The sequence below is a fragment of the Anoplopoma fimbria genome, chromosome 1, assembly GCF_027596085.1.
Source record: "Anoplopoma fimbria isolate UVic2021 breed Golden Eagle Sablefish chromosome 1, Afim_UVic_2022, whole genome shotgun sequence".
In the NCBI taxonomy this organism is placed as follows: domain Eukaryota; kingdom Metazoa; phylum Chordata; class Actinopteri; order Perciformes; family Anoplopomatidae; genus Anoplopoma; species Anoplopoma fimbria.
The window spans coordinates 6,779,642-6,807,128 of record NC_072449.1 but is presented as its reverse complement, the minus strand read 5'-3'; the positions used below and the strand labels follow the sequence as shown (position 1 = coordinate 6,807,128).

Sequence of the window (27,487 nt, the reverse complement as noted above, 5' to 3'; positions counted from 1 at the left end):
TTTTGACAGTGATGAATAATAATAACTACAATAGCAATATCCCGGTCATGATGGGATTCATTTCACCTTCTACACAGCCTCTGAAATGCAGTTAAAATCTGTGGTATTTAAGTGTTGACGGACAACATGCGTCTAAACGTTGGTTGCTGGTATTAAACTGACTGCTGTAAGATAAATGAAGTGGGTGCTAAATGTGAACATGAAGCTGTAAGCTAAAGGAAGGGACGGGCAGCACAGGGTCAACAAATGGATTTGCTTTTTGTTTTTATTTGGGTATTATTGTGCCTCAAAAGTAAACATTAAAGAAATCTTCTAATACAGGAGTTTTTTAAGTTTTTTCTTTTTTTTTTTTCCTGTTTATTTGCTGTAAGGATTGAACCACCAGTCCTATAATTAATGGACAACCCACTTTTATTTATAGGTGTATAGAGAGAAGGTAATATGGATTCACCACTCTTTTCTCTGGACCTTCCATTTGAGTCAAGTTCAGCCTTACTCATTTCATTCAATACAAAATAAATAATAATCTTCAGGTTAAACGTTGGAGCTCATTCCCAAAACCTGCAGGACCTTTATAACATGTGATGAATGTGTGAAGAACTTTGTGTATGTTGCCCAGGAATATGAGACTCAAAATAAAGTTGAGAAATTAAAAGTAGGCGACTTGAGTTCTTGATTGAAACATTTTTTTTTTTATTGGACCATCGGATCTTCAGAGTTCTGGGTTTTAAGTTTTTCAAAGACGGAAACACTGGCTGTACAATAACCAGTTTACCGTCCACCAGAATAAGAGCAGGTGAAATTATAAATACAAAATTATTATATATTTAAGGCGCCATGACAACTACAAACCGTTCATCAGATCCATCAAACATCCTCAATGTGACGCTAACACATTTTCTTGATTTCACACAACACAAGGCACCAGTTAAGCAATGATTTGGTCCTTCTTCTGCAGGACTACCAGAGATGATCTCCTCTACCTACAGCAGCAAGAGCAGGCAGCTGCACATATGCAGCACAAATATAAGTGTGTAAGTCACTGACATTTAAATAAAGCACACTATTGCACAAAAGAAAGGTGGCATTGGTCAACAAGTGGAAGTCGTCAAAGTGCCGCACTGAGCATGACTTCTCTTTTGCTCCCGGGGGAAAATGAATGCAGTCTGTAGACGTGTTTGGGTCCTTCCTACAACCCAGTAAGAGGGAGGGGTTGTACTAATATTTAAGATTTTACAGTACTGTGAGAACATTAAGGCTTTCTCCAACATGCACCTCCATCTGTTAGTTTTTTTCAAATGAGGCGAGTAGTCAATAATACAGTTAATGTTTGTGCATAACTACGTCTTTACACTGACGTCTCCTTTTTGTCCCAGTGTCTTCTAGTGGACATTTAATCCTTGTTGGGACACCATGCAAAACATTTGCAGAGGTTCACCTCTACACTTTGATTCAAACAATATACAGCAGCTTTCTGAACAGGTACAAGTACACTGTGTTAACCTTTGATGGAAAAATGGAAAACTACATTACATGCGTGCAAAACATACACACACACACACACAGCGAATGGGAATAAATAAATAAATAGCTGAAGATGTACTGGCAACTCTGAAAGTCCTTTTTTTTAAAAAAATGGTTGTTCCCTGAATTGAACACTGTTGAAGTATCTACGGTGAATAAGCGTTATCGGTAGGTATGTGGAAGGCTTCTCTTTTACGTTTCATCACTATCTTGTCATTTTCTGCTGAAGCTTCTTGCACAACAAAAGCAGCATTAAACTTAAAAAAAAAAACTGGAAACAGGGCTGTTCACTTCTGCAGAAGCCACCTTTAACTTCTGTCCAAGAGGAATGTTTCATAACATATTTGTTCTGCCACCGTCGCCTCTCAAAAACAAGAAAGCAAAATGAGTTGTAAACCCTGAGTGTCTTGCATGTCTTCATTCAGGTGACGGTGTCTTTTGCTGGAAATTTTTTCTTCAATCCAGCAGATTTTTTTTTTTTTTAACATAAGCGAAGCATGAAACAGTCTTTTAAACTAAATAAATAACCTTGATAAAGATTAGCTGAAGTTCGTCTTGCGTAAGTGTCTGTTGGGGATTTCTATAGCGCTCACTTGTAAAGGCCAGGAGCCCCCCATGATGCCGGCCTGAATGGCTACACCCGTAACCACAGCCAGGTCGGGGTCCACCGACGTGTTCGGGTCCTTCCCGAAGTACTCGCTGATCAGCCTCCTGATCCGCGGTATCCTGGTGGACCCTCCGACCAGGACGATCTCATCCACGTCGGCTTTATCCAGGCGGCCCTCGGACAGCACGGTCTCAATGGGGGCCAGGATCTTCTGGAAAAGGTCCTCGTTGAGCTCCTCAAACAGCTCGCGAGTGATCACGGTCTGGAAGAGAACCGGAGCGGGGTCGGAGCTGTCGTGGGTACGAAGGTGCAGGGGCACACTGATGGTGACGCTGGGTTGGAGGGTGAGGTTGAGCTTGGCGGCTTCCACGGCCTGTCGGAGACGGTGGACGTCCTCTTTGAGAGCGGGCGGGACGCCAAACTCCTGCTGGGCTCGCTCTATGGTGTACTGGAGCAACCTCTGGCTGAAGTCTTGACCTCCCAGCTTGTTATTACCTGCAGAAAAACACACGTGAGATAAGGCCACTGTTCCCTCCAACAACAACACTTTTAATTTAGACAAATGATGCTTTGCAAAATCTCAGACTAAAGAAGCTAAACATGATCGTATTCTGCACAGATGTTGGAAACAACCGCTCTCTCTGTGACACAGACGGATTAACTAAATCCAGGTAAAAGTTATTTTTAAGAAAAACTGTTGAGAGCACAATTAAAATGATATTTTAAGACTTTAACTGGGACGTAACTCGGCTCATATCACCTCCTACCTCTTATAACTGACGCAGTGGAACACATTACCTGCCATGGCTCTGGTGAGGAACATGCCTCCCTGTTTGTTGAGCAGAGAAACATCCAGGGTTCCTCCACCGAGGTCGACCACTAGAACATTGAACACATCCACCTTGTGCAGCCCGTAGGCCATGGCTGCAGCCGTGGGCTCATTGATCACACGCAGGACCTCCAGGCCTGCAAGACAGAAGAAATGATGCACAATATATGACAGTTATACTACTAGTGCAGTGTGTGTAGCTTGTATATTTAATGCTTTGGGCTAGAGAGGCTGTTATGGTTCTTATCAGTAGCCGGCTGTTTGTTTTAAACTCAGCTGCCTGGTGTGCAGATTTGTCAAATGACCCACTACGACATCCAGCATCAGATTAAAGTATTTAGAGGACTGACCGGCGAGGTTGGCGGCCCTGATGGTGTAGTTCCTCTGTCTCTCGTCGAACTCCGCGGGCACCGAGATGACGGCTTTCTGGATGGGCACGTCCAGCTGTCGCTCGGCCATCTTCTTCAACTGCAGCAGCAGCCGGGAGCCGATGAACTCTGGGCTCACCGTGAAGGTGTGGTTGGTGGAGATCAGAAACTCTGCGCTTCCATTGTTGTTGATCACCTGGAAAGAGGCGCAAAGAAACTAGTGAGGATGGAGAGATTAAAAAGAAACTTGGAGCAAATCACAGGCAACATGATTGAGTTGAACTTTTGTAAATCAAGCAATGTTGTGGTAATCAATTAGTCTATTGCTCAGAGGTTCATGCTCTTAGATGCTTGTTTAAGAAAGGAGATGCACTTATGACTTCTGGTGACTAGTAGTTCTCTTGAATACCTATGTTGAATACACTTCCTGTAAGTCGCTTTGGATAAAAGCGTCTGCTAAATGACTGTAATGTAATGTAATGGGTAAATAAATTAGAACATTTATGATAATTTAGCATGTTTCAACATGCTCTGGTTCCAGTTTATCAAACGGGAAGTTTTACTTCACTTTAAATTTAATATCTATGGAGTTTGGGGCTGTTGGTCAGACAAAATATGTAATTTTAAGGAATATATTTGGGTGCTGGGAAACTGTGGCAGACATCTGTCACTGTTTCCAGAATGTTATGTTATGTTACACCCGAATCAATAAAGGAATATAATAATAAGTTATAGTATTTAAGCTATGAATTGAGCTACTACATATGAGATCAATTTACAGTTACTACCCTAAAAACAAGGTCTCTTTTATTCTGTGTGTATTTGAGCCTCAATACAGGCTGATGAGGTGTAAATGTTGTGGCTCATGATGAAAAACATCACAAACCAGTTTTTAAAGTGACTCCAGGAAACATATGTGATCCATCACTCTACAAAGTAGTTCAGTCAGTCAGCAGACCCCCATCCTGGTCTACCTTAAAGACAGAATGTTATAGTATTTAAGCTATTCATTAAGAAAAATAAACTACAAATAAGATCAATTTATGTTACTACCCTAAAAACAAGGTCTCTTTTATTCTGTGTGTGTTTGAGCCTCAATAAAGGCTGATGAGGTGTAAATGACGAACAACATCACAAACCAGTTTTTTAAAGTGACTCCAGGAAACTGCTGGGAAACTGTGGCAGACATCTGTCACTGTTTCCAGAATGTTATGTTATGTTACACCCAAATCAACAAAGGAATATAATAATAATAAGTTAAGCTATGAATTGAGCTACTACATATAAGATCAATTTATGTTACTACCCTAAAAACAAGGTCTCTTTTATTCTGTGTATATTTGAGTCTCAATAACTGCTGATGTTTAAATCATATCTTGTAAAAATGCTTTTTCAACAGTATTTCATCAATGTTATGTTTTTCAATTGTGCAAATAAACTAAACTAAAACTAAACTAGTTACTTTTTTTGGTATTTGAGCCTCAATAAAGGCTGATGAGGTGTAAATGTTGTGGCTCATGATGAAAAACATCACAGACCAGAATGTTATTTTAAAGAAAACTAAAACAAGGTCTCTTTTATTCTGTGTGTATTTGAGCCTCAATAAAGGCTGATGAAGTGTAAGAGATGGATTGCAAATAAACTAAACTAAAACTAAACTAGTTGTATTTGAGCCTCAATACAAAGTAAAGTAGTTCAGTCAGTGAGCAGACCCCATCCTGGTCTACCTTAAAGACAGAATGTTATAGTGTTTAAGCTATTCATTAAGAAAAATAAACTACAAACAAGGTCTCTTTTATTCTGTGTGTATTTGAGCCTCAATAAAGGCTGATGAGGTGTAAGAGATGGATAACAATTGTGCAAATAAACTAAACTAAAACTAAACTAAACTAGTTGTATTTGAGCCTCAATACAGGCTGATGAGGTGTAAATGATGTGTAACCTCTTAAACTACTCTTCAGTAGTTTAAGAGGTCACCAGACCCCCGTCCTGGTCTACCTTAAAGGGGTACCGAGCACTCTCCTGCTCCAGCACCTGGGGCTCGAACCTCTTCCCTATGAACCTCTTGGCGTCGTACACGGTGTTCTGCGGGTTGCTGTCTGCCAGCTCCACGGCCCCGTGTCCGGCCAGCACCGCGGTGTCGGTGAAGGAGACGGCGCTGGGGATGCTGCTCCTGCCCTCCTCGTCCTCCATCACCTCCACCTGCCCGCTGCCCGGGTGGAAGACGCCCACGGAGCAGAAGGTGGTGCCCAGGTCCAGGCCGATCACTCTGGGTTTGGGTGGAGGCAGGTACTGCTGGCCCAGGTAGCCCGCCAGGAACAGAGCCAGGATGACGGAACCTGTGACGTCATGACGCACAGGTGAGGTTGGACAGAACCGGCTAGCTGTTAGCTCATGTGTTAGCATCCGTCCACTAGGTTCATTTTACAAATATAATTTAACTTACCAATCATTGAGATTTCTCCGGACATCTTCACACACTTGTATTGTCACTAACTGCTTTAAAAAAAATCATAAAATGCCCTTTAAATGTGTTTCATCTGTCGGCTGTGATGCTGCGGAGGAGTTTTCCAGGCTGCTAACAACATACACGTCAACTTTACATTACGCATTTGCGGATGATGGGAAATGTAGTTTTTTGGCATTCGCCACAGACGGGGCGGCGATGGAAGCCGTAAAAGCGTGAAACTACATTTCCCATCAGCCCTAGCGACATGAGACGAAACATGGATGTTGCGTGACGTGTACGTTCTCTCGACCAATCAGGTGGAGCCAGAGCAGTTGAGATTGAAGTGTGAAAGAAAAAATGTTTAAATAAAATGTAATTCAATTAAATTTAGATATGAATTGAGCTACTACATATAAGATCAATTTATGTTACTACCCTAAAAACAAGGTCTCTTTTATTCTGTGTATATTTGAGCTTCAATATAGGCTGATGTTTAAATAATATCTTGTAAAAATGCTTTTTCAACAGTATTTCATCAATGTTATGTTTTTTTTATATTTTTCAATTGTGCAAATAAACTAAACTAGTTGTATTTGAGCCTCAATACAGGCTGATGAGGTGTAAATGATGAAAAACATCACAAACCAAAGTTTTTAAAGTAAAGTAGTTCAGTCAGTCAGCAGACCCCCATCCTGGTCTACCTTAAAGACAGAATGTTATAGTATTTAAGCTATTCATTAAGAAAAATAAACTACAATTTATGTTACTACCCTAAAAACAAGGTCTCTTTTATTCTGTGTGTATTTGAGCCTCAATAAAGGCTGATGAGGTGTAAATGACGAACAACATCACAGACCAGTTTTTAAAGTGACTCCAGGAAACTGCTGGGAAACTGTGGCAGACATCTGTCACTGTTTCCAGAATGTTATGTTATGTTATATTATAAATAAAGAAAATAATGGATTAAAAAAATTAACATTCAATTGATAAATTAGTTAAAAATAATTCAATAAACGTTTTTAACGTCCAAAGTAAAAATCACTTTTTATATATAATATTCTTTATTCATGTATTATTTTAAATTAGTGGCTTTTATGCATCAAGCACTGGTAAATGTAATAAATAATCCTGACTGAAAAAAATAATCATTTTTTTTTTAACTTTTATTTTATTTACAAAAAGTTGTGAAAACAGTTGAATGCTAACTTTCACATGAGTTCACACACGGGCTCTCTCTCTCTCTCTCTCACACACACACTCATTCAAACACACACGTTTAAGAAAATAGCATGTGTTTTCCTGTACAGTATACATTATATAGGCAAGATTTGAATTTACATGGTTCAAACCCAGACACGACATTTCAAAATCATCCCCACCTTCACCAACATCACTTATTCAAAGGAAGAAAAAAAAAAGATTGCACTGCATGTTGAATAATCGAGTTTGGATGCGATGAGAATGCTGATGATGCAGATGTGATAAATAAAGGCTTTATATGGAGAAAAACAAAACATTAAATGATTTACAATGCAATAAATACAAATGACATCTAATCAATGAAATGTCACTTTTGCAACAACAAAATATATAGAAATCTTAGAACTTGATCATTATCTAACTACTGTAAAGCAGTGCCTCAAACAGTTTGCCTGTGTGTGGTTAATGGGTAGATAACCAAACACAGATCTTGGCTCTAACACTACATGTATTTCATCGGTGTATGACTTGATGCTTACCTGCTGCAAGCAGCAACAACACAGGCCAAATGTTTACATGATGTTTTGACAAATAAAGAGATATTTCTTAAATCCCCCCCGTCATAATAAAACAGCCAACACTCAAATCCAGTTGTCAAAGTATCCGTCACACTAAGACTCCACGGCGTCTGTGAGCCGCTCTGCCTCCTCTTTGCTTTCTGAACATTCAGATGGGATGAAACAACCCGAGTCTCTGGGACAGTCGCTGTCATCTTCCTGTAGACTGTGGGAGGATCTGAGCTCCTCCGCATCCCTGACATCGTCACCTGCAGCAACAAACCAGAGTGGAATTAGATCAAATGTCATAATATTACAAGCTTCTGTTTCCAACCACATTATAGAATAAAACAATATGTGCCAATTGCTTCAGTTGGTGGAAATGAACTCCTATTTAAAGGCTGATTCATTATAACAGTGAAACCAGGGCGATGTGTTGTTGGCTGACTGTGAGCGGCCAAATTACCTAAATACTGAAATAACATTTGCAGGTGTGACCAAGCAAACAGCATTACAAAACACTTCTTCTTTTAGATATGACACCTCAAAATGAATAACATCCTCTGTGACTTTTTCTTTTTCTCCTTTCACAGAGTAAAAATATTCCCCCTTCACTGATGGAAGCTACTAATCCTCCCGTCCAGGTTGTCAAACCACTAACCTAATGGAGTTTAGCTTGATTAAATTACTGGCATTTCATGTGAGTCAATAAGCCGAGCAGGGTCACGCTGCAGCCACCGCCATCTGTTTAGTCAAACTGGCGCTCAAACAGAAAAAAACAAACAAACAATGAGCTTTTTTATTTGCCTCACTACTGCAATTAAAACACGCACAGACTGAACATAACCAGCCAGTGGATTTTGTTCCTCCTTCATACTGGAAACTAGTTTTGTTTTCATTCACCAAGCGATAATCACCCTTCTGCTTCAAGACATCAGATTACAGGAACACCTTCTGCCCCATTAAGCACTTTCTATCTGAGTAACAGGAAATCACAGATAAGCCTCTCACAGCGAGCAGGAGGTGTTTCTCTTCTGTGCGGTACAAATACCTTCGCTTTTACACAAACAAAAACCTTTTTATTCTCCAGCAGAAATGAAAAAGAAAATCATTTCTAACGTATAGAATAAATCTACTTTTCAGAAACACGATGTTTTCATTAATATCATTTCCTCGGCGTCTCTTGCTGTTTGAATATCACTAAAGTCACAAAAGCTTTTTGCTAAATTACTCTTGTTAAAGGGCTTTGTTGAATGCTCATTTCTGATTGGCTGATGGACAACGGGTTGGTGCTCATTCTTTGCAGCTAGGTTTCCTATTTGTATGGGAATCTTGCCATCCGTCTAGTGAGCATTTGGTTTAAAGGAATGTTTGGGTGTGCTACTTTGGTTGGCACTTATTTAATAATTACAGTTTGGTAGTCGGGAGTTAATGAAGGCATAGTCAGTTTGCTTTGTGAAGCTGTAGGATGTGATGTGTTGTCAGGCGGTTGTGATGAGCTTTGTGTGCTCATTATAAGATCAACGTTTGAGTCAGGGGTCTTTCCTCACTTCCCTATGTTTCTGCAAAAACAAAGGACTGTATGTCGAGGTGGGTACTGGTTTACACTTTTGGATACTGATACCGAGTTCAGAAACAGTCTATTCCTATTCACACATGTTGTCATGTTACTATTAGGGCTTAAACGATTCAAAGAGAAACTCCAGCAACTGTACTAAAAATCATGTGGGCTGTTTTTTAATCAAAGTAAATAGTTATTTGAAAATACAATCCTTTACCTGATTATTTGCATTGTGTGTTATTATGAAAATAACCACTGTTGATGGCAATAACAAGGTAAAAGAATAACATTTTAAATGATTGACGGTTATACTGACTTTGGGGCGCTTGTGAAAGGGTTTAAATTGACAGAATGTGACACATTCTCATTTTCATATGGCCTTATTATCATAGACTAGGGTTTTTTGGAGAGTAATAACCTAGTTTTTTTTTTCAGATGTAAAATGCTTAACCTTGATCTGGAGAGGATGAGGTGGGTGGCCCCCCTCCCACACATACATGCTTTTATTCTTTTCATTACCGATCCACCCACTCCATTGTCTTCTGTTCAATTTATAAATTATGCAATAAGTTAACTTTCCGTCATATTCCTTGAAAACGTTTGTGACACTGCTATGCCAGGTAAAAAAATCTGCTGCGATTAAAAAAAGAAGCCAGTCATTATTGGGCAAATAAGCCACCGAAGAATAATAGGGAGCCCTATTTTTCCAAGAGTGAAAATGAACTATCGTTTTTTTTGTTGACAGTGTCGCTGTTAAATCAAGCAGTAATTAGTGGTCTGAAGTGTGGTTAATTGTTGTTAAAGAACATGGTATTGGTCATCACTAGGTATGTTGCTCACCTGTGTAGCGGAATTCAGCAGCAGCGAGGAGCTTGCGTCGGTGCTCGGGGTCTTTGACGTTCAGCTCTATCAGGTGTTTCTCCTGCAGGTGCAGCAGGTCCTCCACCGACTGGTAGCCGTTGAGCAGCAAGGCAGAGGCGTACTCCTGCAACAAAAGGGTCGTCTTGATTAATACCCCAAAGTGTACTGGAGTTTAGGAAAAGGATGGGGCACACATTGCATCTCTGGAGTTTGTATGGAACTGGTTTTGAATTGTAGACCAAAGGGACATAATCATATCAGGTATTTACATATAATCTTTGAGGTTGAGCAAAAGATTTAATTAGTTAGATGATTCTTACATAAAAGAAGATGCAAACAGAATGAGTTAACTCTTTTAACGGCTTTCCTGTTATAATCTCTCACTTGTGACCAGACTAAAACAAGTGAGTGATCCCAGTTGAGATCCGGTTCTCACCTCCAGATTCAGTCGCTCCAGTAACTCCAGCAGTGTTTTAGGCCGAGGTCTTTTGCACAGCTTCTGTTGTCTGATCTTGGGCGCTTCCTCTTCCTCCTCTTTGTCCGCCAAAACGTCCACATAGATGAACTTGAAGTTGCCCACTTTGTTGTTTAGCATGCCCGTCCAGATGCCCATCGGAGGCTTACTGATGATGTTGATGATGTCTCCGACCTAGGAAACAATAAGAGTGAATGAATAGAGGGTCTTTAGCTAGAATTATTGACATCAGGGCCTTGTTACTGCACAACAGGACACTGTCCATTAACATTGTTGTGTCTCACCTTGAGTTTGAGGGAGTCTGTGTCGTACGGGCTGGGAACAAAGTCTGTGTGGACGCGAGCTCTGCCACAGAACTGTCCCTGATAGGAGCCGTCCTCCTCCAGCCTCAGACTGTCTCTCTGACCAGAACCGTTTGACTCACTGGTCACACCGCCTGAACCAACAAACACAACGCGACACAGTATGATTACAGGGTTATCTAATAACACTTCACTGTACCGGTTAATTCATACATCAGCTGACTTCCATTTGGTGGAATTTGTTAAATAACCCAACATGTCTTTTATGTTTGGTGCTAAAACAACCCAGTACTCTTTGGTCCAGCCTTGCAGTTTATGCTGCATGTGCAGATACTTACTAGAGGAGCTCTGTCCACTGTAGAGACTCTCTAAGGAGTTGCTTGACTTTGCTGCGTTTTTCTCAACTGCAGGGCCATTCTCTGTCTCTGCCTCTGGGTCTTTGTCTGCGTCATCAGCCTGTGAGGATAAGAAAAGATGTTCAGTTTTAATTTTAGGACATAGTATATATTATGTTGTACAAAAGGGTGCAAAGTAAATCTATATGAAAGTGAAAGACTAAAAGAAACTACCTAACAGAGCGCTTCAGGTAAAGATGTAGGTTGTGAAAGTAACTCAAATCTTCATCTCATCTCTCATCAGTGTTAAAGTAAAACACAAAACTGCAAGAAGGTGCTTTTCGGTGGAGGTTAGAGCGAAGCTCGTCGCTTAATTATTGTCAACAACAGCGTCATATTTGAGGATGTGGTTTTATATGAGGTGATAGCGATAAGATTCTTTGGAATAACAACACAGGTTCGCTGTAAATGATGCAGATTGTCAAAAAGAGTCTGACTTTTACGCGATGTGACAGATATCAAGATTTTTTTTTTTTTGCTCACTAACTGGTAAATGATGCACATGAAATAGTAATCTGTACTCTTTACGATTACTATTTAATGGGTATAAATGATCATGATAGTATTTAAATAAAAAGTGGAAGCTGTGTATGTGTGTATTTTCCAGTGACTCACATTCTCCTCGGAAAAAGACTTGGCGTGTTTTTTGCCCATTTTTCTGCGCATGGTCAGGGAAATTGCCTTCATCTTCTTCCCAAGTCCAGCTGATTTGTTCAGGTCCAAAGTCTCACATTCTTCTGTGAGCTGTGTAAAGAGAGTTGGTTTAGTGCACATGCAGAAGTGATATTAAAGAACCTCATATATCCCCCAACTACTACTTTTTTTCCCAAGCAAATTTATAGAGTAAACATAGAGTACAAAGTAGTGGTGGGTAAAAAATTGATACACTATAGTATTGTGACATGTTGCTTGGCAAATATTGTATTAATAAAACTATTGATATTACAATTGCCCTTTTTTTTCAGTCGATCTGCTCGATGGACAAACCCATTTTGATTCAATGAAAGACATTGAAGTCTGATGAACTGAATTAAATGTTATCTTATAGGATAAAACAGACGTTGACAAACTGCAAAATTTGCAGTTGGAAAAAGGTGATAAATATCTGTATATGTTATAGCAATACCCAGCAAACCACAGGGAAAATTAGATTAGATGGAAAACAAATGGAAATGGAAATTAGATTAGTATCGTGATAAAATCGTATAGTGGGGCTTCTGGTGAAAATAATCACTTCCTATGCAACAAAAGCTTTATCAGCATTAATCTTGTTTTACAAGCTCACATTTAGTTTTTTCTCACAGCACTCTGGCTTCACATATGCAAAAGGGGGAACATCCTTAATGTGAATGTTTCTGTGCAATGTTTCCACTTATGATGCTATTGACAATTAACTGCTATCTTTCTTGCTTCTGTATGACATTTGTTTTGCATATAAAAATTAAGTTAAAAACAAATCTACGAACCACGGTCGTTCCATTTTCTTCTGGTTTGGCTTGTGGTGAGTGATGTCTGAGAGCCTCAAACCTGCCGAAGCTGGTGGAGCGCTGTGGGGAGGATTAAAAGACAAAAGGATGTCACAGAGTCCACTGGCTCAGTTTGCGTAGCGGGGTTTTAACAGCCTTACATAACAACAAGTCATTGCACTCGTGAGTCATTGTCCAAGCTGTCTCAAAAACCTGCTATGACTCTGTCTATGACAGAGTCGATTTTACTGATGAAATATGAAGCTTTCCACTGGGTTCAGCTGCTTTTTGATTATAAAAGCAAATGAAAGGCACCTCCAGTATATGTAGCTAATATTCAGTTTGTTTCGAGGGTGTTTCGAAATGAGAGCATGTCAAATACGTGGTACATTTGTGGTCATATATTGAAATCATGTGGCAGCAGAGAGAAAATGTCTGTACAGCTGTTGTAGCAAACATGTCAATATTGAAAATGAGTAGATAAATACATAAATGTTACTGCTGTGTCCACACGACATCAGCAAGTTCTCCTAGTTGCATTGCTCTGGCTCAGTTTTTAATTCTTTCCTATTTTTCTCTCTTTTTTCATAAAACTAAAAGTCATTATAATCTCTCCCGGCTCCCCGTCATCTCCAAAATAATTACATAAGTGAGTAATCCCTGGAAAATCCTGGTTAAATATGAGCTCCATACTCCTAGACAGCCCTGCATGGATTGATTTAATGCAGCGTCTAACACTTCAGTACTCCACTGTCTACAAATACAGCAGCAGAAATAAAGGGTCTAATTTAAAGTTATATTATTCTCCCCTAAATATAGTATTTGTATTATTGCATTGTTTGTTTCTATTACCATTGCAGTTTTTCTGTTTTGAATTATGATATTTCACTTGGAAAATACAGTTTACTATATATATTTCTACAAAAGCATCAATTTATGTCAACTTGTCTTTTAGGGTTCAGTATTTTATAAAAACATTTCTTTACATATTTTAAAAATAAAACTTTTACACTACTCACTTGTGAATTGACTATGTCCAAAGTGACATTTTTACATCCTTGCTTCCCAATAAATGTTAGTATACTACAGAATATTTTGTTTTGGTTTTCACCTACCTTCGGCTTGCTGCTCTTTTTGTCTGACACATTGGAGGCTGCCCTCTGTAACATTTTCTCCTGTTTTACGGTTACTGTCAGATCTCAGTCTTTGCTCTTCTCTTGTCTTTACCCCACTCTCCTGACACTGCAGTGTTAACTAGCTCTGAGGCTGCCTGTCTGATCGCCTGGCTAACCCACTTCCTTACAACACACAGGATGTGAGGCAATTCTCGCAGCGCGTCTCTAAGCAGTACTGCTTTGAAAGGGAAAAATACAAGTGCTTGAGTTTGCATTTTGTGGCCTGTTTGACGAAAACATTTAGAACGGTTTCCAGGAACGGCTCTATTTGGGTTTTCTAGTTTAGGTATTTAAGCGTTGAGATATCCTGGTGAAGATAAATTTGTGTCAAATGTGTCCACGTGAAGAAACTAACTTTATAATTATTCGACAAAACTTTACAGTAAAAGACGTTTTTTTTATTTCATCGATTAAAGAGAAAGAAATCATGTAAAATTATTAAAAAGGTTTATATTCCTCATTGTTTTTCTTTTAATAGCAATGGGGAACTTGGTTTTGGTAAATGATGCTGGAGTAATTATTCTTATGCAGTCATTTCTTCATGTGTGGTGACTACTTTTGAGGAAGTTCTGATGGATGAACAGCTGAAAATGGCAACTCAGTTGTGTCGAAACACTTTCCGGTTTACCCCTACTCTCAATATGGAAGTGAATATAATCAATTCATTTGTTTTAGGAACACTAAGCCATGGAGACAAGATGCTTCTAAAGTAGATTTTGTTTTTAGCAGGGGTTAGAAATGACTTAATAACCACCTGTAACCATAAAAACATGGCGTTGTTGGTGAATCTGAAAGGCAGGAGCATCCTACATTACTCTTCTCTGATGTTGCCATGTTGGGATTTGCCACCGTGTTTACATATTGGGGGATTTCAATCAGTTGTAGAAAAGGGAATTCTAAAGACAAAACCATTGCTTAATCCCACTGCTTGCAATCAACCTTAAACTCCAGTCAATCCAGATTAAGGCTCTTAATCTATTACTTCAGAGGCTCTTGACTCTCTGGAGAAGCTGTTGTTCAGCTGAGGAGTTAAAATGAGATATCTACAATATAAAAAAGTAATCTGATCTTTGTTGAAATATTTTAAAGCACTGTTAGGGAGGGTCTTCTGAATTATCAGTTTGATTTGTTTAAAATAGTTTTTCAACAGAAGTGGAGAAGAGGATGGAAAAAAAAATACAGCATCATATTTGTAGTATATGTGCACTATTGTATAAATTGGTAAAAGTATGGCGTGTTTAGAATTTTGTAGGATTGAAAAATGTCTTCAGATATTTGATTGACCATATGTTCCAGGCCAAATGGAAGATTTAAAAGTGAGCAGAGAGAATGGACTTGCAGGACTTGTAGGAGCGGTCATTAAAGATGGAGTACAAAGCCTACACCATCAATTCAACACGCTTAAGAGGCTTCATGTCCAATTACGTGACATTTTGCCCCCGAGAACCAACAACACTATAGATCCATAGGGATTTTGTAATCTCTACACCAGATCATCCTCTTCATCCTAGACTATTTTCTCCCACGTTAAGCGTTAAGTTTAACTGCTTTCTGTCATACAGGGCGCCCTCTGCACGTGCTCACTGGGAATCAGCGGAGGTCTTGTGCTTTGAGAGACGTCATGATCACGCAGAGGCACTGACCCTTTGGGTCAATCTGCACTATTGTATGGTATTAGCTCTGCGTGGCCATTGGATTTACGGTACTGAACAGCAGCTGACTGATCGAATCCCAATGGGTCTAAGATTAGTTTAGAAATGAATTACCAGCTGAATCCCACAAGTTTGTCCTTCAGATGGCCTCACAATAAAAACCTGCCCCTTGGGTCTGTTAGGTTCAAGAGGTTAAATTACCAAACCTTCAGCATTATTAAGAGACCCATTTTGTGTACACCTAAAATTATATATTTATTTTTCTAGGTCAGCCTTTGTGTTTGGTGTCTAAAATAAGTTTTGCTAATGTCCCCGTCCACAGCAGTACATTGCTTTGCTTGCACTGTTAATTTACTGTGCCAGTACTTGTGTCTGCTTCTCTACACTGGGGGCACCAGCTGTCATCTACTGTAGGAAATACACTGACTAAGGTAAAGTACCACATACAGCCCCATTTCAAAAGACACAAACTATCACTTTAAGCATCAGAGTTGTTACTGCACTGACTCAGAGCATGCTCAGATCTAACTTATGGGTGTTTAAAAAACACCCAACAAACATTTGAAACTTACATTTGGATCTGACAGATCCACATCTGTGCTGGATCGTGGCACCTTTGGGGAAATCTGAGGCTTACAGTCCCGTTTCAAGCTGTCATTCTGGGTCGTGTCCTGCTGCTGTCTTTCTTCCCACTCCCTCCCAGGGGACGTGGGGAAGTCGTGGGAGTAAACGCGATACTCCGTCAGCGGCCTGCGGCAGGTGTGCTGGACGGTCCCCCAGGCTGGACTGCTGTCACCTGGGTTGCTCCAGCGCTGGTGGTGGGTGTGGATGGGCGTCGCTCCTCCAGGGAGGGTGGCAGCGTCTGTGCATCGGCCCGGGGTTGTGTTCTCTTGAGCAGGGAGGGTGGAGGACTTGCCCAGGTAGGGCCTTCTGTCTGACCTGTACGGCACGTCCAAATAGTGGGGTCCCATAGGTGGACTCAAAGCGCCTGGAGGGGAGTGCACTGAGAGAGGAGGAAGAAGAGAATATAAATAAAAAAACTGACATTAGACAACTTTCTGAATGGTGGAATATCAGGGAAATAAGACACCAGCGTCATGTTTAGGTGTTGCAGCATCATAACTGGACATTACAGCAATGCAGAGTGATTCATAGTTCTGCATTTCCCCACTTCGTAACACCACCACAAAACTACACGGCACGCTCATCGAGTCGCACCATTTACACATTTACACATTTACTTCACAACAGACAAATAATAAAGGCAGAGAAGATGTGTTTTGCACTTTAAACAGCTCTGCTAGGTGAAGGAGAGCACTTTACACATCGAAGCAGCACCGGAAAGAGAGTAGGAGGCAATATGAAGATGGCCTTTGCCTTTGTTACCCATATGTGTAGTTTGAGCGGATGCTTGTGTGCTATAAAGCAGGCCCCTCTCTGTGTACCTATAGTAAAGAGACACCACAGACACATACGCTGAAGGTGTTGCAACTCTTAAAAGCAGAAGTAGAATGCAGAATTCATCAGATGAGAAAAGTTATTAACCAGAGTTGCCACATTTTGATAAAATCTTGCATGGGCCTCTTTCCTCTACTCTAAGCATGAGTCAAATGTAGTTTAGTCATACAGACGCTGGAGAGGTCAGGAAGGAAAGTTTAATCTCGGGAGGAAGCAGACCGTTATCACGCTGATGTGAAAAGTTTTCTCACCTGTTGAGTTTGGACTTTTCTTTGACCCTTCTCTACCGCTCTTTCCTCCTGACTTCTTTCCAGTCTTTTGGTTTCTCTTGACAGCAGGTTTAGAGTCTGTCACCAAACTCTGAAAAGATGTAACACACAACAACATAAATACTTTCATTTCTCAATTGCGAAAACTCTCGTTACATACGTTCATGGTCCCCAGAGGATGAATCATGCTGATTTTGGTCAACCTCTGACTCTTCCTCTAGTGCCAACATGAGGTTGACATTTTTGTCTATTATTGAAATATCGCAACCACGAATGGATAAAGTGCGATAAAAAAAATTGCAGACCTCACGTTCCCCAAAAGATTTTCTTTTTATGACTTTTGTGAGCCCTTCCCTTTCCATCTAGCACCATGATCAGGTCACAAATGTTTATTTTCCATTGCTTTTCATGGAAAGTGTGAGGGGTCGTGCAATATGTTGCTTAATATTATGTGGTTGTATAATATATGCAATATGTGTAATGTGTGAGACGATATGTTAAGTGTTGGTCCAAGAGTCCAAGACAATTTTCCCTATGGGGACAATATATCATATGGTATTGTAAACAATAAAACATCCCATCAGCAGCATTTGAAGTTTGCAACAACTAGTAAATGTTAGCATATTAAGATGCTAAACTGAAATGGTGGACATGTTGAACATTATACCTGCTTAACGTTAGCATGTTAGCATTGTCATTTGGGCATGTTAGCATTCTGATTAGCATTTAACTCATTATAGCCGACCGGAGATGCTAACACGTCCGTAGACTTTTTAATAATCTTTTCATAAGGTTTGTTTTGGTTGTTATTTATAGAAAAGGGTAGACACAATATCTTTTACTAAATCCCGTTTGGGTCACTGGTTCTTTTAGCATCACATCGTAAGGCACAGAGAGCTGCTGCTGATCCACTACTGGCAAGCTCGGTTTTGTTTGCTTCTCACTATGATGGGCATTAGTCAGAACGGGCATGAGGCCTTTAAGTCCTGTTCTTGTTTTCACATCTCTCTCTGCCATGTGGAGATTACACAGGGGGCAGAACCCCCTTTGGACCATCTGCACTGTATTAAACCCCCAATCATCATTTAGTGGTAAGAGATTGCCACCAGAGGCTCTCTGGGTGTCAAAAGCAGGCGGCACAAAATGGCCACGGGTCACATAACATTTTAATTAATTTGGCATCGATAAGTGAAGTTGGCTGAGAAGCCTGCGGTGAAGCTTTTCAATCTCACCTGGCTTGAGGGCGGTTTTTCCTTTTTCTTTGTGCCAGAATGATGAGCTCCTTTCCCTTCTTTGGTTTCTGTTCTGTGTTTTGTCTTCCTCATCTCTAGAGGGACATAACAAATTACAATATATATCGAAACACTGGAAAACCAAAAGAAAAATCATATCCCCCGAGAAGAGTTTACACAGGAAGCTGATTCATTCACGTGTCTGTAGTCCTCAGGATTAAAAATTTCAAGTCTGTCTTAAAGCAATAGTCGAGTGACCTTATGAACATTGAAACAGGTTTTGCTTTTTGTAATCATTCCTCTTGTTCATACTGGACATTAAAAGATCCTTTCCTAATGCGATTCCAATGGAGGTGATGGGGGACTAAATTTATCTGAAGCCAATATGACACTTTGACAGCTTGAGTTGATCAAATCAAGTTTTACATAAACTCATCTATGTGTTTCCTCACAGTGTTGATTTTTTTGTCCAAATCCCAGCAGTAAAAACATGTGTGATATGATTATATACTTAATAGTTTGGGATAAAACTTTTATGTGGAATTGGTTGGAAAAACCCAGCGTGTGTGCTCAGGCGTCATGCTGAGACTCCAAATGAACGTTTCTATGTTAGATGAGATTGACCTATTTATTTCCTATTTACCTTCATTGTGATTTTTGGTTATGATGTTTAAATCTTCCCGGCTCTTGGCGGGCTGCCAAACTGCAGTATTACAGCCGGGGTTATCTGCCGTGAAGGGAGACAAATCACAAACATTGAGGATTTTAAATGAAAGGTAGACACTGAATGAAATTGTTTTCTGAGTCAAAGCCAGACAGTCTCGTAGGTTATTGGAGTTCTTTTAATCTACATAATACAAAACAGTATTTATAGTTTTCCTTAAGGTTTATGATGCAGGTGAATACATTTCTTGGCCATTATTTTCATGTACACAATCTTCAAATTCATCCAGCATTAACAAAACAATAAGAAAACAGTTTGTACTCACCCAGCATTTCGTTATCTGATGCAGATTTGGATATGTGTGTTCTGAAAGTAAAATTAACAAAGAAATATTTTATTGCACGGTTGCCTCTAATTGGTGTTTAAATAGAGATGTTCTTGTCTTTTAGTTTATAAACAAACCAAAACAACCCCACTGATATGATTGTGCTTCATGATGTTCCAGTCACTTAACGCAAGAAAAGGAAATATTGAAGCTGGGGGAGAAAAGGTGTTGAGGCGACTGGAGACTCTTAAGTAGGTGTGTTTTGAATCCGCTTAGTCCAACTAGCCCAAAGCTATAATCTGCCTTCTGCTTTCCCAACACTCCACAGGGCACTGCTTCACAAAAAAACATTCACTACCAATGAAACTCAACAATTGACAGTATTTAAAGCTTTTTTTTAATGCATTTAATGGGCTGCCGATCTTTTTTCTTAAGGCACAGCATTGAATTCACCAGACCATATAAACTTAAGCTAAGGATGAGGAATAGAGCACAGCTGAAGAGCTTGTCTGCTCTGCTGCAGGAAGGATTTACAGTATTAACCCCCAGTGAAAATAAACAGGGAGCCTTTCAAGCCATATTATTACTTTATGGTAAAGCTCTTTTGCTTGTATGGTAGCTTTTCTCTGCAGTTTGCACAAACATCCAACAAAAGAAACAGAAAGATTACAGTGTTTTTGATACAATCTCATTGTCTGTTGACAACAGAATGAAATACATCAAATTGATTTGCCTCTGAGCTTAAACTAATGTGATTTGGTGCCACTAGTGCCGTAGAATGTTTGTGTCTAACACTTCTAGCTCACCTTCTTTTCTTTTTATTAGGGTTGGTGCCCTGAATCTGTGGCATATCCTGAAAGAAAACAGCATCAAAATTTTTTCAGATGTTACTAAACAATCTAAACAAAACATGCACATGTCCATCACATTCAAATAGATTGGATAAATAAATTATTTACATTTAGTATAAATGCCAAGTCTGAATCAAAAATTCTGAATTTGACTGAATTGTCAGGGTTCAACAGCAGCTGTCGACTGGCTCTGTTCATCATTTCATAATCAGATTTATTTTGTAGTTACAATCTGGTTGGTTGGAATTCAAAAAAGTCCCAATTCCCCTGAGAAGTGACCCAATACAATTTGGTGATTAGTTCACATGGCTCCACTCTCACCATAGAAATGGATCTCCCAGAGCCACGCCACTTTGTGTTGTCGTCCAGCAGGACCGCTGGGCTGCAGGAGCGGCTTGCAGAGCGGCTGCATGCGCGGCTGGAGGAGCGGCTGGGGATGGGTGGTGGTGGTCCGTCCCTGGAGCTCTGCACCGCCTCATACAGGCTGTCCATGGACCCCTCCTGGTGCCATGAGGACAGACAGACAGACACACACCCAACTGTTAGACAGTTGAATTTTGGCAGCAGGATTGATTTATGAATGGATTTCATCCATCCCTTTGGATTAAGTCTGATTAGTACTTTTGATGAAGCACATAGTGTGCGCATATCAAGCAGTGTTTACAAGTTACACACTTTATATCTGTGGTAAGGAAATGTCATGCAACTGCAAAGCACAGACATCAGTTAAATGTTGAAATAATGGCCCTTAAACTGAGAAAACCTAAAGAAATTCATGAGAAAGCTCACGTAAATCTTTTTGCATTGTAAGCAGACGCAGAGCATCACAAGTAGAGTTATGAGGATTTGATATGACGGGAAGGATAATGCTGCTCCAAAGCTCTTTTAAATTTGCTTGTCAACCTCGGATGAAGGGGAGGATTGAAATTTCTCAGCACAGATTTCAGTGTGGATTAAAAATGTGCTCCGCTTGTTTTGATTCCTTCTAGGAATGTCTCTCTTCATCCGTCTTGTCTGTAGGATGACATCTTATCTCTTTACTGGGCAGAGGAGCAGTTTTAGAGGCAACAAAGGAAGTCGCTTTGGTTTTCAACGATCATCGGTTTATAATATCAGTCTTTTTAGGTTTGAACTCTCATAATGTGTCCGTGTAGGTCTCCTTGTCTTTGTTTTTTGAGTAAATTTAGAGTACCTTAAGACAAATATACATAACAAATATACTCATATTTGAATTGTATTGTATCTTCTTCATTGCAGATATTTCAATACTGGCTCCCTTGATTTGGTCGCTGTAATATGTTGAATTGTGTAATATTCAATATAATCACGTAAATTCATTATACTTCTAGATACGTTTTCATAATATTTGTTTCTATAGGTCTATGTTTTTTTGCTGTACAGTACAGTATAATTTACACCAAACTACTTGCATTTATAATGTTGCTTTAAAAACTCATGAATGAGTTTGTACAAGAAGTCGTCAGAAACCTGAGGTAGAATAACAGCAACAGAGAGGATAATCAGTGACATCACAGTTCCAGCCTCCTTTAACTGTAGCAAGACTTTGGTAATATTCCTGATTTATTGTTCAACATTCCCAACATCAGTCTAAACAGAATAGTCTGTTAACTTGTACTTGTGCCCACATGTAGCATGACAGCTGCATCCTGAGGGACCATATGTGTCAGTGGTGCATGTGCATCTGCTGCAACAACACATTTTTTTTGACCCTGGTGGCTTTACTTATCAATACTTTATTTCTGCGAGTCATAAACGTGTCAACTAATACATAAAAAACAGCATTTAACAGTAAATATAGTACTACAGCATTAGATAGGGTAAATCTGATGAATACCTCATAAAGCAGATGAGTTTAGAGAAGTATTTTGTGACAGTTTAGATGTGAATTGTGCAAAATAAGAAACTCAATATCAGAAGAATATTTCTAATGATTAAACAGTCAGTGGATTAATTATATGACTACAAACAAGAATTTACAGTATAGCTTCAATAGAGCAACAGTTGCCTGGATCATGTGTAGCTTATATAAAGACTGAAACACTGTTAAAACAACCTTGTACTATTTACAGATTGCTTGTGGCCAAGCTCACATTTGCATCAAAGGGCTGAAGTTCTCAGAAGATCAGCTACCCACACACACACCCACACACCCACACTCACAGCTTGTTAGGTAAAAGCAGAAATTAAAAAGTTTTTCTCTTACCAGTGAAAAGCAGAACAGGTTCATGTTGGCTGCTTGTGTTGGTGCCTCCGATGGCGCTGAACAGCGTGCTGAGTGACAGCCAGCGACTGAGAGACACAACAGCTCAGTGTGAGCTCATGCAGCCCGGGTCGCCTGCTGTCTTCTCAGATTAATACCACAGTGAAATCCCTCCACTAATCCAATAGATGGACCACCATTACTCTACCAGCTAAAAGCAGAACTCACTCATGACAACTGGCCCACCAGTGGTGGATCAACAGAGGGGGTCTTTGGTTTGAATCTTCTGTTCAGCATCCATGCTCTTTTTTTGACCTAAACTCAGTTGGGAAATAAGTATTATACATTTGACTTATTATATTCTTTACTTTAGTAAAAGTATTGGAAGAATAATTTTAAAATACCCAATTATAGTAAAATTCCTGCATTCAATATCTTACTTAGGAAATAATTCTGAGGTTTTCTCAGCAAAATGAAACAAAATTAAAAGGAATACTGAAAAAAAATTCCCTTGTGAGTGGTATATTATTACATTGTATGATTGTTAATACTGGTGCTTCAATTTGTAAACACTATTTCACTGTTTTGTCTGGTGGAACTAGTTGCAACTATTTTATACAATATTTCCAATACTGTTTTTACTACTTTATATACTGATTGTTTGAGATGAGATGGTTAAAGGGGTAGGAAAACCGCTTCACATTATTTAAAATGAGATGAGCCAACTAAGCATGGATTACTTGCCCTAAAGGTTTGGGACCCACCGGTTTATTTTTATCAACTTATTACATGTTTGTTTTATGTCCAGTAAAACCTTAAACTGTCAAGTAATCAGTGACTATGTCCGTCAAATGTTGTGGTAGTGTAATATAGAAAACAATTTCCTTTCGATGTGTAGTAGAATAGACGTTGGAAGTGCCATAAAATAGAAATATTTAAGTAAAGTACAATACCTCTACAGTACGTAGTAGATTTACTTTCTACCACTGCCTATCAGATGCCTTGTATGCAGTCAAACCCCATCGTTTATGCACACTAATCAGTTACCCTCGTCATCATCATCATCATCTTCATGAAAACGTCAGCTGCGAGGTGATGGAAACTTTATTTGTCATAGTGGCTTGATCCTTTTAATGGCTATTTTATGAGATGCATTATTCAAAACAGTTGTATTTTACCATTGATTGAATAATTGATTGATTATTTTAAAAAAGAAGTTTCATGGAGGCATCATTTATATCCACTAGCATGATTTTCTTTAGTAAAAAAAAAAAAGATCTTAGCTCCAAGCAGTCGAGTGCCAAATTGACAAGATCTTTAATAATCTCAATATCTATCTACCCATGCAGCTGACATTTAGACAGAAACACACCGAGCATGGAAGCATGCTAATTTTCACATTCTCAGCCAGCCGCAGCTCTTTCCTGTGTAGGCAGCAAATGAGAGTAGTATTTTCCCTCAAGCTCTAATGTGGCTTCGTGCAAAATACTGACTTCTTCAAAGAATTCCTTTGAATGATGGAAAGTTGTTACATTTTGGGGTTTGGGGTGAAACCCCTAAAAATTATGCCAAAAATAAATAAAGTTATCCATGCAGTGATTTCATTTTCCATCTACGTCTCTTGGAGGAATTCCATGTGCAATATGTGTGCATTAACCTGTAACACAGTAACACAGTTTTATTAATCCGCCAATCATCCACTTCTGACTTCTGAGCTGCTCTAATGTAAAGACGGAACAGCCGGAGAGATTAACACTTATGACCTACATTTTAATGAGGATATGATCGCTATACTAAGTGGAGGGAACTGTGATGTTGTACTACGGCATTCATTCGGCTTAGTCATTGCCTTGTGGTATTAATTAATTGTTTTTGTGATCTGGTGTGAATGCGTTTGTGTTATTTGAACAACAGAGAAACACTTTTAAAAGGAGTATCAATCATATGAAGGTTAGTGATCATATAAATATTATAGACCTCTACATTAATAAATTAACTAAACAATCATTCCTACTAATTTCAGACCAAAATGCATATTAAACATTATCTTTACTCAGCATATTTTTAGATGCTTTTCCTCTGTAAACATTATTTAACTACGCAGTGTCAAGCTCCATGTCAAGCCATCAGTGTAAAACTGAAAGTAACTACGCAGTGTTCAATTCTGGAAATGGGCCCAGACTGACGAGCACTGTGTGCGTGACTTACAGTAACAGGGTGTGATACAGCTGTCTAGTTAGTGAATGCCAGGCAACATGCACCTGTGTACCACACCTTTGTGTATGACTCATGGTTGAAATTTATTAGTGTGTTTAATTGTCTACATCAAAGATAAACTATTTTCCTGGCTCAGTGGTTAAAAAGGTGATTATGTATGAAAGATATAACCGTCAAGTCAAGACACTTAAGGCGTATTTGTTTCCATGCATTACCTCATTTCTCATTATTAAACATAAATGCACTCAAAACTAGTCAAAATATCAGTTTGTCATAATAATAATAATAATAATAACGATCATCTTAATTTATACCGCACTTTTCAAAACTAAGAGTACAAAGGGCTTTTCAAGATGGAATTGGCAGAGCAACAATAGCACGATGAGGAATAGCATGAAAGCCCGAAAGAAATCTATGAGGAAGTCAGAATATGTGAACTACACTGTGTTTTAGAGCCCATGTGATACTCAAGTGGAGCTGTGTAAAAAAAAAAAATGGGCATTTTCACATCTGTAAAATGTTACAAAAGACAGCTGAAACAAATTCAGAGATGTAGAAGATGTATTATTTTTCCATTTTAATGATTTTGAAACAGAAGACACCCTAAAGGGAGTACAATTTTACATTGCAGCAAGGACAGACAGCGACCCACATAGCAGTAGGCCATTGCAGCGAGTGACCCACTAGTGACATCAGTAGCGGATTAAGTGTGTGTTTATGTGTGTGTGTGTGTGTGTGTGTGTGTGTGTGTGTGTGTGTGTGTGTGTGTGTGTGTGTGTGTGTGTGTTTATGTGTGTGTGTGTGTGTGTGTGTGTGTGTGGTGTACCCAGCCTACAGCAGTAGTTGTTTACAAAAGACATTGCCGTAACTACCAGTGTGTTGATTTAGTGTGTGATAATGAATGAGACTATGGAATTCAACATTTGTATGTTTAATTGAAAGTAAAAGCAAATCAACGACAGGAAAATCTAATTAAAATCTGATAAACTAACAAATCAGTTTCCTTCAGATTCAGGTCATCATTTTTTCATTAAGTGTTTTCATTTATCAGAAAGGGAAAGTGAATGCCGAGTGGTGACTCTTTAGCACAGGTTACTGTCGCAGCAGGTTGTGTGTACTCCCTCGACACAGAAATCCTCGCAAGTTCGAGAAAATTGGGTATCTGTAAAAAAACAACAACAACAAATTGTAATCACTGAACCATCCCTTTGTCACTGTAGCATGTATGGCTTTTCCTTAAAAAGATAGACACAGTTAACAAGACTGACTCACCGCTCTCGAAGGTCTTGCAGAAGTTAGATGATGAAGGGCAATCTGTCTCCTGCTTACAGATGTCATCAGTCTCCCCACTACAGGTGTAGCATCTGAGTGTGAGCACTGATGAGAAGACAATAACCAGCATTTAGTTAGACAAACACATAATCACTGACATGAAGTATTTCCCTTCCTTTCGACTAGGAAACAATGTCCGTCGACAGGTGTGACGCATCAGTGATCAAATCAAATAGTCCCATTATACCTAAATATTCTTAAAAAATACGTTTCCTTCAATTTGAGCTTTTGCTTTAGTAAAAATGATGCAAAGAATTTGATATAAACCAAAGTTCACTCACCCTGAGTGCTGCACACCAGCAGCAGCAGCGTAAGAAGCAGGACCTTCATGTTGTCAGATGGTATGTGGACAAACCTCCTGCACTGGCACTTTTATACTGGCAAACACAAACACGCCACATGCCAAACTGGATATGTGGATGTGCACTTCCTTGTTTGTGATATTCCAGTAAATGTACATTCCTTTGAACTCTATTGTTCCTGAGAAAAGGCGAAGCCTAAGCCAACAAAGAGATATTTAATCGGCTTAATACTTTTTGCCGATGAGAAAGGTGCCGTGTTTGCTTAGAACCCTCTCCTGCAGGTTCATAATGATGATTTTTGTAAACTTCTGAGATGTACTTTATGTCTGACCACTGAATAGGATTATATGTATTCATATCAGATTGTACCAGATTATATCAGATCACATCATAGATTTCAGTGGGTCAACCTATATTTTTCCTACGCCCCCTGGCCTCACTTCATGACCCACTGGATAATATAATAACACTTTTTTTACAATCAAAACTTGAAATGGTGAAGGCACTTGCAAATGACAAGGTAGTACAAAATGTAAACCATACTTTGGTGTTTCATTTTGGCTCTTTACCTTTTAACCTCGGTTGGATCAAACGGTCGCGACAGGTGACAGGTGGTTAGCAGTGTGAATTCAGACCAAAACACCTGCTTTGGATGATGCAACAAAACCGCTTAGTTAGGTTTTTAAAAAGAAACATGGTTGGGCTTTAAATAACTACATAAACAACGTAACATAAAGCAGGTCAAACATGTCACAAACATCACTAATGGGACTTCCCAATAACTAAATCTTGTTTTTCTTAGTCTTGCTGGCCTGCATTATATTCATACACATACAGCTACTAAATTACAGTGTTTGTATTTCTAAAGACTTTTGGAGGAACTGGACCTTGTTCAGCCTATTTAATAAAGACAGACTGAAAGGTAACTGGAAACACAGCCCCTTTGATACAGTGGGTTGGTTACTCAAATATCAATCTTTAAACCGGTTTGACGAGGAAAAGCCTCTGGGGGCGAGGGGTGATGTTTCTGGGCCGAGACTTTCTTTTCTGTGGGCTGCTCATTGTTTACCATCCGATTAGCAACTTGAGATCCGAGATCTGATGATGTTGTGTGTTGTAGTCCTCAACCAACTGCCATTATTGCAATTAAATAAAAACATAAGAGTTTCATCAATCCTCCTCTCAAACCCTTAAC

At 39.3% G+C, this 27,487-nt stretch overlaps 3 protein-coding genes across 4 annotated transcripts; all 3 read right to left on the bottom strand.

Moving 5' to 3' along the window:
• Positions 1 to 62: 62 nt before the first annotated feature.
• hspa13 (heat shock protein 70 family, member 13) lies at positions 63 to 5,915 on the bottom strand. Its single transcript, XM_054617378.1, has 5 exons — positions 5,775 to 5,915; positions 5,327 to 5,667; positions 3,311 to 3,524; positions 2,930 to 3,097; positions 63 to 2,626 (listed from the first exon to the last, which is right to left on the bottom strand). The coding sequence occupies exons 1-5, from the start codon at positions 5,797 to 5,799 to the stop codon at positions 2,064 to 2,066; spliced, it is 1,311 nt and encodes a 436-aa protein (XP_054473353.1). The 5' UTR covers positions 5,800 to 5,915; the 3' UTR covers positions 63 to 2,063.
• Positions 5,916 to 6,939: 1,024 nt separating this feature from the next.
• samsn1a (SAM domain, SH3 domain and nuclear localisation signals 1a) lies at positions 6,940 to 13,872 on the bottom strand. Of its 2 annotated transcripts, none has more exons than XM_054598362.1 (8): positions 13,710 to 13,872; positions 12,595 to 12,675; positions 11,744 to 11,872; positions 11,072 to 11,189; positions 10,716 to 10,873; positions 10,393 to 10,605; positions 9,936 to 10,080; positions 6,940 to 7,803 (listed from the first exon to the last, which is right to left on the bottom strand). In XM_054598362.1, exons 1-8 carry the CDS (start codon positions 13,761 to 13,763, stop codon positions 7,649 to 7,651), a joined length of 1,053 nt encoding a protein of 350 aa, XP_054454337.1. In that variant the 5' UTR covers positions 13,764 to 13,872; the 3' UTR covers positions 6,940 to 7,648. The 2 variants fall into 2 exon arrangements, with proteins under 2 accessions (XP_054454337.1, XP_054454345.1); XM_054598370.1 differs by having other exon boundaries at positions 10,716 to 10,867.
• Positions 13,873 to 25,298: 11,426 nt separating this feature from the next.
• ly6d (lymphocyte antigen 6 family member D) lies at positions 25,299 to 26,320 on the bottom strand. Its single transcript, XM_054604693.1, has 3 exons — positions 26,272 to 26,320; positions 25,931 to 26,035; positions 25,299 to 25,820 (listed from the first exon to the last, which is right to left on the bottom strand). Exons 1-3 carry the CDS (start codon positions 26,318 to 26,320, stop codon positions 25,741 to 25,743), a joined length of 234 nt encoding a protein of 77 aa, XP_054460668.1. The 3' UTR covers positions 25,299 to 25,740.
• Positions 26,321 to 27,487: the final 1,167 nt, after the last annotated feature.

Coding starts and splice junctions, on each gene's coding strand:
- hspa13 (XM_054617378.1), bottom strand. CDS start 5,799: ATGTCCGGAGAAATCTCAATGATTG. Junction 5,668..5,774: donor CGGAGAAATCTCAATGATTG/GTAAGTTAAATT, acceptor ATGACGTCACAG/GTTCCGTCATCCTGGCTCTG. Junction 3,098..3,310: donor CAGGGCCGCCAACCTCGCCG/GTCAGTCCTCTA, acceptor TCTGTCTTGCAG/GCCTGGAGGTCCTGCGTGTG.
- samsn1a (XM_054598362.1), bottom strand. CDS start 13,763: ATGTTACAGAGGGCAGCCTCCAATGTGTCAGACAAAAAGAGCAGCAAG. Junction 11,190..11,743: donor AGTCTTTTTCCGAGGAGAAT/GTGAGTCACTGG, acceptor TTATCCTCACAG/GCTGATGACGCAGACAAAGA. Junction 10,874..11,071: donor CAGTGGACAGAGCTCCTCTA/GTAAGTATCTGC, acceptor TTGTGTTTGTTG/GTTCAGGCGGTGTGACCAGT.
- ly6d (XM_054604693.1), bottom strand. CDS start 26,320: ATGAAGGTCCTGCTTCTTACGCTGCTGCTGCTGGTGTGCAGCACTCAG. Junction 26,036..26,271: donor GCTGGTGTGCAGCACTCAGG/GTGAGTGAACTT, acceptor TCTTCTCATCAG/TGCTCACACTCAGATGCTAC. Junction 25,821..25,930: donor CTGCAAGACCTTCGAGAGCG/GTGAGTCAGTCT, acceptor GTTTTTTTACAG/ATACCCAATTTTCTCGAACT.